The 14,631-nt window shown below is 45.0% G+C and overlaps 1 protein-coding gene and 1 non-coding gene across 2 annotated transcripts; one reads left to right on the top strand and one right to left on the bottom strand.

Moving 5' to 3' along the window:
• The first annotated feature begins 5,643 nt into the window (after nucleotides 1-5,643).
• Nucleotides 5,644-5,750, top strand: LOC126031586 (U6 spliceosomal RNA). Its single transcript, XR_007503418.1, has one exon. It is a non-coding gene; the product is annotated as a U6 spliceosomal RNA (small nuclear RNA).
• An 804-nt stretch (nucleotides 5,751-6,554) lies between these two features.
• LOC126030087 (ceramide synthase 4-like) lies at nucleotides 6,555-12,230 on the bottom strand. Its single transcript, XM_049788285.1, has 10 exons — nucleotides 12,058-12,230; nucleotides 10,999-11,116; nucleotides 10,149-10,267; nucleotides 9,989-10,046; nucleotides 9,124-9,174; nucleotides 8,647-8,739; nucleotides 8,307-8,435; nucleotides 7,753-7,859; nucleotides 7,031-7,196; nucleotides 6,555-6,722 (listed from the first exon to the last, which is right to left on the bottom strand). The coding sequence occupies exons 1-10, from the start codon at nucleotides 12,228-12,230 to the stop codon at nucleotides 6,555-6,557; spliced, it is 1,182 nt and encodes a 393-aa protein (XP_049644242.1).
• Between the last annotated feature and the right edge of the window lie 2,401 nt (nucleotides 12,231-14,631).

Raw genomic sequence — 14,631 nt, 5'->3', positions numbered from 1 at the left:
CAACACATAGTTATTTCTCTAACTAAACTCATCCCTGTTTGTGGTGAGCTTCATGAGGTAACTGTAACTTCCAGCTCTTTTCTCTTTCGTGTCTGAAAGTTATTATTGCAAGAATGTCTTTCATTTTTCTTAAAATCCATAGATGAGTGAGACCGTTCTGTGTCTTTCTTTCTCTCTCTCTTACTTATTTCACTCAGCATAATAGATTCCATGTACATCCATGTATAGGAAAATTTTATGACTTCATCTCTCCTGACAGCTGCATAATATTTCATTGTGTATATGTACCACAGTTTCTTTAGCCATTCATCTGTTGAAGGGTATCTTGGATGTTTCCAGAGTCTTGCTATGGTAAATAGTGCTGCAATGAATATAGGTGTAAGGAAGGGATTTTTGTATTGTATTTTTGTGTTCCTAGGAGTGGTATGGCTGGGTCATATGGGAGCTTGATTTCCAGTTTTTGGAGGAATCTCCATATCGCTTTCCATAAAGGTTGAACTAGACGGCATTCCCACCAGCAGTGGATAAGAGTTCCTTTCTCTCCACATCCCCGCCAACATTGCTTGTTCTCATTCTTTGTGATGTGTGCCAAGCTCTGGGGTGTGAGGTGGTACCTCATAGTTGTTTTGATTTGCATCTCCCTGATGATTAGTGATGTGGGGCATTTTTTCATGTGTCTTTTGACCATTTGTATTTCTTCTTTGTCAAAGTGTCTGTCCATTTCTTCTTCCCATTTTTTGATGGGGAGATGTATTTTTCTTGTTAAGTTCTGTCAGTGCCTTGTATATTTTGGAGATTAGCCCCTTATCTGATGGGTATTGGGTGAATAGTTTTTCCCACTCAGTGGGGGCTCTTGTATCCTGGGCGCTATTTCTTTTGAGATGCAGAAGCTTCTCAGTTTAATATATTCCCATCTGTTAATCTCTGCTTTCACTTGCTTGGAGAGTGCAGTTTCCTCCTTGAAGATGCCTTTAGTCTCAATGTCCTGGAGTGTTTTACCTACATGTTGTTCTATATATCTTATGGTTTTGGGTCTGATATCAAGGTCTTTAATTCATTTGGATTTAACCTTCATACATGATGTTTGCTAGGGGTCTAAGTTCAATTTTTTGCAAGTGGCTAGCCAGTTGTGCCAACACCACTTGTTGAAAAGGCTTTCTTTGCTCCATTTAGGATTTCTTGCTCATTTATCAAAAATTAGGTGATTGTATGTCTGGGGAACATTCTCTGAGTATTCAAGCCTATTCCACTGATCTGAGGGCCTGTCTTTATTCCAATACCATGCTGTTTTGATAACTATTGCTTTGTAGTACAGTTTAAAGTTGGGGAAAGTAATTCCTCCCATATTCTTTTTCCCAATGATTGCTTTAGCTATTCGAGGGTGTTTATTGTTCCAAACGAATTTCAAAAGTGCCTGATCCACTTCTTTGAAGAATGTCATGGGTATCTTTAGAGGGATTGCATTAAATCTGTACAATGCTTTGGGGAGTATTGCCATTTTAATGATGTTAATCCTGCCAATCCATGAGCAGGGTATGTGCTTCCATTTCCATGTGTCCTCTCTTATTTCTTGGAGCAGAGTTTTATAGTTTTCTTTGTATAGGTCCTTCACATTTTTAGTCAAGTTGATTCCAAGATATTTGAGTTTGTGTGGCACTATTGTGAATGGGGTTGTTTTCTTAATGTCCATTTCTTCCTTATTACTATTGGTGTATAGAAAGGCCATTGATTTTTGTGTGTCAATTTTGTTACCTGCCACCTTGCTATGTAAGTCTTTTGTTTCTAGAAGCCTTTTTGTAGAGACTTTAGGGTTTTCTAGGTAGAGTATCGTGTCATCTGCAAACAGCGAGAGCTTGACTTCTTCCTTTCCTATTTGGATTCCCTTGATATCTTTTTCTTGCCTAATCACTATAGCAAGTACTTCCAGTGCTATGTTGAATAGGAGTGGTGAGAGAGGACAGCCTTGTTTTGCATCAGAATTTAGAGAAAAGGCTTTCAGTTTTTCTCCATTGAGGACAAATTTGCCTTTGGCTTGTGGTAGATGGCCTTAACTATATTAAGAAAGGTTCCTTCCATTTCCATCTTGCTGAGAGTTTTGATCAAGAATGGGTGTTGGACCTTATCAAATGCTTTCTCTGCATCCATTGATATGATCATGTGATTTCTATTTTTCTTGTTGATGTTGTGTATTATGTTGATAGATTTACGGATGTTAAACCAGACTTGAATTTCTGGAATGAAACCTACTTGATCGTAGTGGGTGATCTTCTTAATGAGGCATTGAATCCTATTTGCCAGGATTTTGTTGAGGATCTTTGCATCTGTATTCATCAGTGATATTGGTCTGTAATTCTCTTTTTTTGGTAGCATCTCTGTCTGGTTTAGGTATTAAGGTGATGTTGGCTTCATAAAAGCTATTTGGAAATGTTCCTGTTTTTTCGATTTCATGAAAGAGTCTTGCCAGGATTGGTAGAAGTTCCTCTTGAAAGGTTTGAAAGAATTCATTAGTAAATCCATCTGGGCCTGGATTTTTATTTTAGGGAAGATATTTGATTACTGTCTTAATTTCCTCAATAGTGATGAGTTTGTTTAGATATGCTACATCCTCTTCATTCAGCCGTGGAAGATTATAAGAGTCCAAACATTTATCCATTTCTTTCAGGTTTTCATTTTTAGTGGCATAGAGTTTCTCAAAGTAGTTTCTGATTACCCTTTGGATCTCTACCATATCAGTAGTGATTTCTCCTTTTTTATTCCTAATATGAGTTATCAAGTTTCTCTCTCTCTTTCTTTGTTAGGTTTTCCAGTGGTCTATCAATCTTGTTTATTTTTTCAAAGAACCAACTTCTGCTTTCATTGATCTTTTGGATTGTTTTTCGGGTTTCCACTTCATTGATTTCTGCTCTCAGCTTTGTTATTTCTTTCTGTCTCCATATTTTTGGGTCTTTTTGTTGAGTACTTTCTAATTCTATGAGCTGCGTCATTAAGCTATTCAGGTATGCCCCTTCTTCTTTCCTGATGTGTGCTTGCAAAGCTATAAATTTTCCCCTCAGTACCGCTTTTGCTGTGTTCCACAGGTTCTGATAGTTTGTGTCTCCTTTGTCATTTGTTTCTAGGAAGGTTTTGATTTCCTCTTTGATTTCATCTTGGACCTACTGGTTATTCAGTATTAGGCTGTTTAACTTCCAGGTATTAAAGTTTTTCTTCTGTGTTCCTTTGTAGTTCACATATAATTTCAAGGCCTTGTGGTCAGCAAAGGTAGCCTGCAAAATTTCTATCCTCTTGATATTATGGAGGTATGTTTTATGTGCTAGCATGTAGTTTATCCTGGAGAATGTCCCATGTACATTAGAGAAGAATGTGTATCCAGGCTTCTGGGGGTGGAGTGTCCTGTATATATCTACTAGGCCTCTTTCTTCCATTTCTCTTGTCATGTCTAGCATATTCTTGTTGGGTTTCAGTCTGGTTCACCTGTCAAGTGTAGACAATGCCATGTTGAAGTCTCCCATGATTATTGTGTTGTTATTGATATTATTTTTCAGATTTGTCAACAATTGTATTAAATATTTTGATGGCCCCTCATTCGGTGCATATATGTTTAGGAGAGTGATTCCTTTCTGCTCTACATCTCCCTTGATTAATACAAAATGTCCCTTACAACTTTCCTAAGTATAAAGTTTGCATCATCTGATATTAGTATGGCCACTCCAGCTTTTTTTTTTTAGTGTTGTTTGCTTGGATGATTTTCCTCCAGTCTTTTATTTTGAGTCTATGTTTGTTCTGACTATTCAGGTGCGTTTCTTGTAGGCAGCAGAAGGTTGGATTGAGTTTTTTGATCCATTTAGCCACTCTGTGTCTCTTAACTGGTGCATTTAGTCTATTGACATTGAGAGAAAGAATTGTCCTGGGAGTTAGTGCCATCTTTATATTGAAGTTTGGTGTATCTGTTGGTCAGTCTTGTCTTAAAGTAGGCCGTACAGTTTTTCTTTTAAGAATGGTTTTGAGTCTGTAAAGTTTCTGAGCTGTTGTTGTCTGTGAAACCATGTATTGTTCCTTCAAACCTGAAAGTGAGTTTTGCTGGGTGCAGTATTCTAGGCAAAGCATTTGTTTTATTGAGTTTTGTCACTATGTCCCACCACTGCCTTCTGACCTTGAGTGTTTCTGGTGACAGGTCTGCAGTAAATCTCAAGGATGTTCCCTTGATGGTAATTTCTCTTTTCGATCTTGCTGCTTTCAGAATTCTGTCTCTATCTGTGGGATTCGTCATTGTGACTAGGATGTGTCTTGGGGTGTTTTTTTCTGGAGTCTCTTTTTGTTGGTATTCTTCGGGCATGTAGGATTTGTATTTTTTAGCTCTGGTAGTTTTTATACTTTCTTTGAGTTCTTCGAACATCTTCCATATTGTGACTCTAAACTCCTTATCTGAGAGACTGACTAGTTGGTTGGTCATGTTCAAGTCATCAGAGTTGCCATCATCATTCTCTATGTCTGGCGCTGGCCTGCGTTGTTTCCCCATTGTCACACTTGTATTGTGGGTTTTTCTACGTGTTGTGGTTGTATTCATTGACTAAATGATGTGCATGGTGCAAAGCGGAGCAGCCGTGCTCCTCTGGCTCCACCCTTTCTGGGCTTGTAAGGTCAGCTCCAGGAAGGCTCTAGGGAAAGCGAGCCGTCCACAGATGAGCCACACACAGATGAAATCAGACAGAAAATGAAGCACAGTACAGAAAGCAGGCAGATAGGGGTGCTGGCATCTGAGTTCCAGCAGAGTTCAGCGACTTCCCCTTTCTGGGCATGTAAGCTCAGCTCCAGGGAAGGTGAGCCGTCTGCAGATGAGCCACACACAGGATGAAATCAGGCAGAAAATGGAGCACAGCACAGAAGACAGGTAGATAGGGGTGCTGACATCTGAGTTCCTAGTTTGATATTTCAATTAGAAATCCTATGTGTTCAGTTATTACTTCTAGCAGGGTTTGGGAGACCCTATGGGTGCTGGGGATAAACCCCCCTCCCCCGGTCAGGTGCCTGAATTGATACTTTAAAAAGTTGAATCTCAAGGCCTGGGAGGATAGCATAGCGGGGGAGGATGTTTGCCTTACACACTGTCAAATTGGGTTCAATCACCAGCATCTCAGAGGGTCCCCTGAGCCACCCAAGAGTATGTCCTGAGCACCACTGTATATGGTTCAGAAACTACAATATAAAAATGAAAACCTGAGCATTATTCATCGTTTTTATCTTTCTTTTTCTTTTATTTCTTTTTTTGAGAGGAGCTCAAATCCAGCAATGTTCAGGGCTTACTCCTGGCTCTGCACTCAGGAATCACTTTTGTCAGTGCTTGGGGAATGCCAGAGATAGAAACCAAGTTGGCTACATGCAAGAGAAGCACCCTCTCCTATCTTTCTGGTCCTTCAGTTTGTTTCTTGGGGGGGGGGAGGGCTAAGACCCTTCTCATCTTTTTTCACCATTCTGTCTCTCCTTTGCCCCACTTTTCCTTTTCATTTTTCCTCTTTGTCTTTCTCTTCTCCCTAAAAGCTGTTTCCAGTAACACCCTGTACCCTGCATCACCCATGACACTGCAAGTTGTCTCCTGTATCCAGGGGATCAGCACTCACCCATGTTAACCTTGAAAAGCAGACATTTGTGCTCGCTTCGGCAGCACATATACTATAATTGGAACGATACAGAGATGATTAGCATGGCCCCTGCACAAGGATGGCACGCAAATTCATGAAGCATTCCATATTTTTAAAGAAAGAAAAAAAAGAAAAAGCAGACATTTTGGGGGCTGGTGTGGGAATCAGTCCAGTCTTGAACAGGAATGGGAGATGCTTCAATGGATTCTGTTGAGACTACCTCAATCTTCCCTGGCACCCCTCAATCTGAACCTCTCTGGGTTTTGTCCTGAAGAGCTCCAAGAAGCTGCGCCCCTGGTGGTGGAATGAAGAACTGCAATCTGGTAAGCCCTGAGTCTGGGACTGGAGGGAACATAGGTGGTGGCTAGAGGTTGTAGGAATTACTTTCCTTAAGGACTCAGATTCTGGGGAAGTGGGCTTTGCAAATGAGCTCTGAGGTCTCCACAGAGGAATAAGAGGATATGTGTCAGGGACTGACGTCTCAAAAAGAGAATTTATTCAAGATTTTTCTTTATTCAAGATTTTTTATTTTTGCTATATAAAATCTTTATTTAAGCCCCATGATGACAAGCATGATTGTAGTTGGATTTCAGTCATAAACAGAATACACCCCTTCACCAATGCAACATTCCCACTGTCAATGCCTCTTTCCTCCCCCACCTCTGCCTGTATTCAAGACAGGCATTCTACTTCTCTCATTCTTTAACATTGTCATGTATTCAAGTTTTATTCCCTCTGCCATCCCTCCATTTTATTCCAAAGGAGAGAGGGTGGGAAGGATCATCAGGGCAGAATCATGAGCCCTCAAGCCACATGGGGGCTTCCAGTCTGCCTCGAGTTGGTCCCCGGGGCCACCAATCCAGCTGGCCAGTTTGTGGGGAGCTGGCCACCTTCTCCAGGCCAGGCCTTGCTCAGCTGCTATTTGGGCTGATTGTGTTCTTTAGCCTGATGCATTGCTGCCAGGGTTCGAGGCCCATCAGAGGTGATCACCCCTCGCCGGTGGGACATCCCATTTTGCATTTGAGGGTTTTTCTTGGCCACCTCACCATCACTTGTTTCTGACTCCTCCACATTACTGCAAATGTCCTTCAACTGGAGCACAGGAATGAAAAAGGACAGAAATCAGGTAATGAGACTAGGAAAAAACCATTAGAGGGGCTCTTGAAAGAGTGGCCAGAATTGCCCCCTGGCCTGCTCCATCCACCTGGCCCTTCCTGGTTGTATAGCCCCGCCCCCTGTCCTGACCCCACTCACCTGAACCCCCTGGGTGTAACTGTAGCAACATTGCCCGCCTATCTGACCTCTTGGAAAATCTGTAGAGCCCTACCAATGCTCTGACCATGCCTACTTTGCCCTTACTGGTGACGCTGTAGAGCCCCACTTCCTGCCATGGCCCGGCTTACCTTCCCCTTCCAGGTGAAGTTGTAGAGCATGCGCAGAATGAGGTAGGACCAGTAGACGTGCAGCACCTGAATTATCATCAGGAGCCCATTGAAGAAGTAATAGCCAAAGAAGGGGCTTCTGCCATTGATGGACTCATAATAGGTGGTGTACAGGATCCTACAGTCAGAAGGGGGATGAGCTTCACCTAGTGCAGCCCTTCTTCCTGTTGCCTCCTTCTGGGTATTTCTACCTTGCTAAGTGTCACCTCGATGCCACCTATTTCCATGATTCACTACTGTGCCTAGTTTGAAGCCAGGCATTGCAGGGATCTTCCTGCTCCATTTTTTTTCATTTTTGTTGGAACATACCTGGCAGTGCTCAGGCCTTACTTTTGGCATTATGCTCAGAAATTATTCTCAGTGGGTCTTGGGGAGACCAGTGAAGGATGCCAAGCAGCAGCAAAGCAACCACCCTCCCCGATGTGCTATGGCTCCAGCCCCCCTCCCCGCCTTGTTTCTAGCTGACCAAGACAAAGATAGTAGGTGACTTGGCTGAATGGTGGCATGGCTGTGAGGAGCTTCACCAATCAACCAGACTAGTACCCAGGTTTGCCTTTCAGGCCACGTGCCATGTTGCACACCGTGGGCCAGGGACCCAAGAGAGAAAAAATAAGCACTGGAGCTCGCCCCACTGACCTGCCCAAATCCCACTCTGCACAGGAGAACTGACTCACTGGGTGGGGAAGATCACCATTCGCGTGCAGAAGAAGACTAAGGCGAAGATGAAGAAGAGAACTTTGGACACATTCTGATATTGCGTGTAGTTGAACATCTTACCAGCCTGAGGAGGAAAGGAAAGTAAGGAGATATGTGTTCAGGAGAGGGAGGGCAGAGAAGCCCATGAGGAAATGGGCAGGGTCCAAGGCAAATGCAATATGAGACTGGATCAGGGGAGTGCTAGGGAGAGAAACTAATCTTTGGGAACTTCCAAGAATTGTTTAAAAATTATATGTGTGTTAGTCAACTATTTATCTGAGAGGGTCGGGGTCTCACAAATTAGTTTGCTTGAGAAGGCTGGGCCTCAACAGCTAGTTAGCGTGAGATGGGTAGAACCTCATCTCCCAGGAAACCTAAGGGGAGCAGCCTCATGTCATTAACCTGGAAAGGGGGAACTTCATCTCCCAGGAAAGGTAAAGGGAGGAGCCTCATGTCACTAATGTGAGAAGGGAGGATCCTTATCTGGAGCACTGGCAGGTGCAGGAATGGAGGCTAAGACCTTCTCGCCTACCTGCAAAAGATAGTCGGAGCAGTTGAGCAGAAGCAGCACCACCGAGCCAATACGCAGCAGGTTGGAGCTGTAGGAGAAGACGATCAGGGCAATGGTCACGATGTGGTGCAGCACCTGCTCCTTGAAGTCCTGCAGGAGATGTCGAGTCACAGCAGGCCTTAGATGGCTGGTGGGAGGAAGAAGCTCACTCCAAACCTGCTGACTCTCTGTGACTAACAAAGCAGCTTTGAGAATGCAGGGTGCAGCCACTCTTCTATCTTAGGATGGGGGGGGGATGTCCCAGGCTTGTAGCTGGCTGTGAAGTGGCACCTTCACAACTGCGTTCTCCATATGGCCTCACCTTGCGCTTGTTGTCCAAAGGCATCATGATGAGCAGCGAGATGAAGAAACTCAGATCCAGGAGATACCAGTAGTAGAGGGTGGGCTTCAGGGGCTGTAGTCAGGCAGCCAGGTTAGCTCCTGCCTAACCTCTCAGTTCTGGCTAGCCCAGGACTGGGCTTCTCCCATGTGTGCGTGTGTGTGTGTGTGTGTGTGTGTGTGTGTGTGTGTGTGTGTGTGTGTGTGTGTGTTGGACTCAGCACCCTGGAATCCCAGTGAGAGATAAAGTTGTGAGCCACCATCTCTGGAAGGAATCAAGAGCACTTGAGTGGCAGTTTCTGCTCTGAGTCTGCTGACACCTAGCCTCGCTCTTGAATGAGAAGAGACTCAAATAGAGCCACTGAGGTCCAATGTCACCACTGGATAGACCAGAGATGTCTCCACTGGCTGTTATGGGCCCCATCCCCGACCCCCAGCCTCTGGAACCTTTACCGCTCACCTGGTTTGGATAACTGTCCCAGCACATAACTGGTCTCCACAGCCAGGATTCCTGGGAAAGGGGATAAGGCACAAGAATGGAGCCAGGACCCACCTTGTGTATCCAGTCTGGACCCATCCATTTCTGTAAGTTTGACTCCTAATCAGCCTACGGCATCCCGTTTCTTGGGTTCTTACTGGTTCCCAGCTATAGCATTCCCAGTTTCTGACCTGCAGGAGGCTCTTCAAAATGCCACACCAGGGAATAGTCACTGCAGTTCCTTTTTCTTTCTTTCTTTCTTTCTTTCTTTCTTTCTTTTTCTTTCTTTCTTCTTTCTTTCTTTCTTTCTTTTCTTTCTTTCTTTCTTCTTTCTTTCTTTCTTTCTTTCTTTTCTTTCTTTCTTTCTTTCTTTCTTTCTTTCTTCTTTTTTTTTTCTTTCTTTTTTCTTCTTTCTTTCTTTCTTTTTTCTTTCTTTTTTCTTTCTTCTTTCTTTCTTTCTGTCTTTCTTTCTGTCTTTCTTTCTTTTTTTTGTCAATAGTCCTCAGGGGTTATTCCTGGCTCTGCATTCAGTGATCACTCCTGAGATGACTCCTGGAAGTTCTCAGGGGTTACTTCTGGCTCTATGCTCGGGGATCACTCCTAGTGAAGCTCAGTACTTAGTTATTCCAGTTCTGTACTCAGAGATGATTCTTGTTAGTGCTAGGGGGACTCTATGCAGTGCTTGGAAGCATACCCAGGTCAGCTCTGTAGAAAGCCAGCACCCCCACTGCTGTTCTGTCTTCCACCCCTCACATCTCACTGTGTCCTTACACCAACTTCTCTGCGACCACCCCCCCACTTCACACCTTACTGTCCCTCCTCCATCTCAGAATACCAGAACACTCACGTGGTAGAGGATGGAAAAACCACCAAGGGAAGAGCAAAAGAAGTGGGTGAACCTCCAGCTGCACAATAGGGGTGGGTACATGTGAGGGGACATTGAGAAATCGTCCCCAGTTGTCTCCCCAGAAGACCCTTCCAAGCTTCCCACCCCTTCCAGGGCTAACCTGGCCTCACAAAACTTCTTGCTCAGGGAGGGCTGGTCCTGGTTTCGGCGTCTCCAGAACCAGCACCGAATCTGCTGCAGTGTGAGCCCACATTGGGAGGCTAGGAGCACCATCTGGGCCTAGGAAAATGCAGGAAGTGGACCAGAGTATTGGGACTACTCAGGCCCCATGTTCATGCTTTGCTCTGTCAGTCCCCACTCACATCATGCCTGTGGTGCAACCAGATCTACTTATGGAGATGGAGCATCATGAGGAAAAAACATAGCCATTTATGTGAGTTTTTTGGAGGGGATAGTTGCTTATATCCAGAGATACTCAGTGCTGATTCCTGGCTCTGCACTCAGAATTACTCTCTTGATGGTATTCAAGGGATGCTATGAAATGACTAGATTGGAGCCCAGGTTGGCAAAGTGAAAGCAAGCTCATTGCCCATTGGAATATCTTTCTGGCCTCTCAATTCTGGGAATCAGAGGATGTATGGGGGCTTAGGGACTCCCCAGAACAATTAAGTCTCACCCTAGTTCTAAGAAGAAGTTAGGCTCTGTCGCTGTTTTGGTGAAGAGAGGGTTTGGAAAGAAAGGAAGACTGAAAGACGTTCTGGGACCTAAGGTTTGGGGGTTCAAATCCATTGATGGCCCTAAATACTGCTGGGTATGAATCTGAGGGTTCTAGGGGTTCTCTAGGCAGCCATGGCATGAATGGGAATGAAGAGATGAAATAGGGCTGTATCCTCCTCACCCCCATACATGTCCTTAAATAAATGCCTGAGCTACTAAAGAACAATAATGGGGTTCCTAGATGGAAGGTTATGAGCTTCAGATAGTACGGGTGAAAGGCTCTGAATTTGTACCTCCTTGAATTTTGGTCCAGCTGTCATAAAGTGTCTCTCCAGCGCAGGAATGGGCTTGACTGGCAGCCGAGGCTGATCCCGCACCCCCAGCCACCAACTGAGAGGCAGAGCAATGAATCTGGGGGTTCAAGGCAAATGGGACAGATTAGAAGGGACTACAGACAGGACCACATTAATAATTAATGCACCATATATACACACATATATACACGTGACATCCTGGGAAGATTGTTTTGTGGCTGCCTTAAGCTCAACAGAAAGGTAGGTATTTCTTGTTTTGAGACAATGGTGCAGTTGACATTATTCAGGGACAAATTCAGAACACAGTGGGGAGGATGCTAACCTTGCACATTGCTGACCCAAGTTTGATCCCCAGAATCTCATAAAGTCCCTCCTAGCTCAACCTGGAGTAACTTTTGAGTACAAAGTCAGAAGTAAGCCTGAGCAATGCCCGGTGTAACCCCAAACAAACCAAAGATTGGTACAATACTTGGTGCCCTTTCAGAACAATCCAGGGGTTGAGTTTCCCCACCACCTATTTCAGGGGTTCTAGGCATCACTTTCACTCACTGGGGCTCCCTGTCACATTCACCCATTCTAGGGCAGAGACCCACAACAGGGAGACCCAGGTCAATCAACACAATATCCACCAGGGTGAGCCCCAGCCTGGAAGTTGAGGCCAGTGGTCCGAGCACCTCATCAGCCTTTGAGTATAGAGCCCCATGAAATCGCATTTTAGACTCAGTGGCTATGGGGTCAGGAGAAAGAACTGATTATTTTGGAGGGTGGTGTGGTGCCACACCAGCGATGCTCCGGGCTTACTACTGACTCTGTGATCAGGCATCACTCTTGGAAGGGATCAGAGCTCAAAACTCAAAGTCAGATGTGACGTATGAAATATAAACACACATGTGGATCTGTGCACATGCATGCAAAGACAATGCACACGGATACAAAACATATGTATACAAGTAACTCCATTAATAATTAATGCGCCATATATACACATACATACATGTGTGGCAACCAACTGCAGGTACACTCAATGTGGACACTCACCTTTCAAAGATGAAGCGAAGGGCCAGCAGGGCAAGCGACATAGGCAAGGCGACCAGCAGGTCTCGGGGATGGGGATATACCTGACCATCACGGTCCTCCAGGTCGGCCCATGTGACATTGGCTGGAAGCCAGAGTTTCTCTGACCAGAACCATTCATTCATTCTGGACCACATCTTGGGCAACAGGAACCAGTAAGTAGGGAGCTCACATAAAGGATAATCTTGGGGCCCAAAATCTCAAGGATCTGGAAGCAAGGATTGGAATATATTTTTGGTTTTTGATGTTTGAGTCATACCCAGCAGTGCTCATGACTGACTCCTGACTCTGTGCTCAGAGAGCATGTCTGGAAGTACTTAGGGATGCTGGGGACTGGACTGAGGTTGGCCTCATGCAGATAAACATGAATCTCTTAACCATTCCACTATCTCTCAGGCCACCATTATTAGGTTACAATGTGGCAGGAGATTATTTCTACTCAAGCTTAGAGGGAAAGGATTTTAGGACACACAGTTCCAGCCCTAGTTATTCCAATCTGGTTAGATAATGCAGCAGTGAACTGGCAGGGGGAGGCAGTGTTTCAGGAGCAGCTATATGGGAATAGCCCCAGAATCATGAGGGACGAGAGAAGGGGTTGCTTTATCCCGAACCTAAACAACATTCTCTCTTCTGAGATGTGTGTATATGTGTAGTGGGGGTATCAAGCACATCTCAAGCAAGGGAGGAAAGTGCTTCCCCACTAAGCCACATCCCTTACCTTCTTTGTTGAGCCCTCAAGTCATTTGCTCTGGTCCAACATCAGTCTACACTGGGAATGTTTATGCTTGTCTATCCACTCACCAACCCACCCATCCACTTATTGATTCATCAGTCCATCATCCTTCTACCCACCCACCCACCCATTTATCTATCCATATTTATCAGTCCATCCACTTATTCAACCTCCCATACAACCGTCTGGCTGGGTATTGGGGACACAGCAGACATTTTATTTCCCCCTGAAAATGACTACCTACCAGCAAACACAGGGACTCCTCACCAAATGAGCTAACCCTGTGTGGGTGCAGGTGGGGTAGCAAATAAGAAGGGGCGGTGAAATTAAGGGCAGGGAGGGTCTCTTCCAGAGGACACTCTTTTGAGGGTCACCCCTCAAACTCAGAAAGCCCTACCCATCTCCAGCAGGCAAGTTGCTTGTTTTGCATGTTACCAACCTGGGTTTAATACCTGGCTCCCGGCATCTCTGGGAGTGTCTGCCACCCAAAAAAGCTGAGAAAATATTAGGTTTCTGTGGGAAAAAGGGGTGGAGGCATCCAGCGAAAGAGGTGTAGAAAAGAAGGTTATGCTGGGATCTGGGCAATGTGCACCGTGGAGTCTTGTGTCATCATTTTACAATAAAATCAGAGATGAGCAATGCAGAACAAATTTATATTGAAAACCAGACACTCTGGATTTCATTTGGCAGTTTTCAGCCCAGAGCTTGAGCAACCTGTCCTCATATTTTGCTTCTCCAATCCTGTTTCCAGTACATCTACAGGTACTACCTCCTTTCCACACAGAAACTATTAAACTGCACTCCTGTCTGCACTTCTGGGAGTTTTGATTCAACACGGGTTGAAAGAGTGAAAGATATGGGTGCGAGCAAAGAGGGTGTAGGATATCAGGGATGGTGTTTCCTTTACAAGCGGTGACTCAGGTTTGATCCTCTGTCAGAAAGGATCCCTGAACATAGTGTCAGGAGGAAGCCCTGAGCACTGGGTGTAGACCAAAAGTGTAATTTAATCTTTCTCCCCATCCCTCCCTCCCTTCCTTTCTTCCTACCTTCCCTCCCTTATTTCTTCCCTCCTTTCCTCCCTTCCTTTCCTTCCTTCTCTTCCTCCCTTCTTTCCTTCTTCCCTTCCTTCCTTCCCAGCCGAATTTGTGACCTCCGCATAAAGCACCACAACTCCAAAAACGCAAGATCACTATGAACGCCACGTAAGCCTGTGTGTGAACATCTCAAACCCAGCATTTAAGCATCAGAGCCCAGTGTGAACTCACCAGCTACACCATCATGAAGAGCAGAAAGGGAGGGACTAGGCTGGGGTGGTCACTATTGTGGATCAAACAGTCTGGCACATGCCAGGGTCTGGGTTCTAATTCGCTCTCAAGTGTCCCCTGAGAACCTCCAATACTGCTGCTGTATCCCTCCACCCACCACAGCTGGTCCCAAATATTGAAATGATCAGGTGGGCTAAGGATTCCCAGAAGTGGCCTGTGGGCTCCCTGAGTACTGATTAGGGGGTCCTCTGCATCCCCTAAATAAAAATTACACAAAAGATATGTCTATGGAGTTGCAGAGACAAAAAGAGGTTAAGATGGGGCCCAAGTGGTGGCTCGGAACAGTAAGGCATCTGCCTTGTGGACCCTAGCCTAGTATGGACCAAGGTTCGATCCCCCGGCGTCCCATATGGTCCCCCAAGCCAGGAGCAATTTCTGAGTGCAGAGCCAGGCACACACGTGCACACACACACACACACACACGTTAAGGCTTTTGCCCTGCTATGATTGCTCTTGGTTTAATTCTAAGCTCTACAGATG

This window comes from Suncus etruscus, chromosome 15, assembly GCF_024139225.1.
Source record: "Suncus etruscus isolate mSunEtr1 chromosome 15, mSunEtr1.pri.cur, whole genome shotgun sequence".
NCBI lineage: Eukaryota > Metazoa > Chordata > Mammalia > Eulipotyphla > Soricidae > Suncus > Suncus etruscus.
This window is presented reverse-complemented; position numbering and strand designations above follow the sequence as displayed.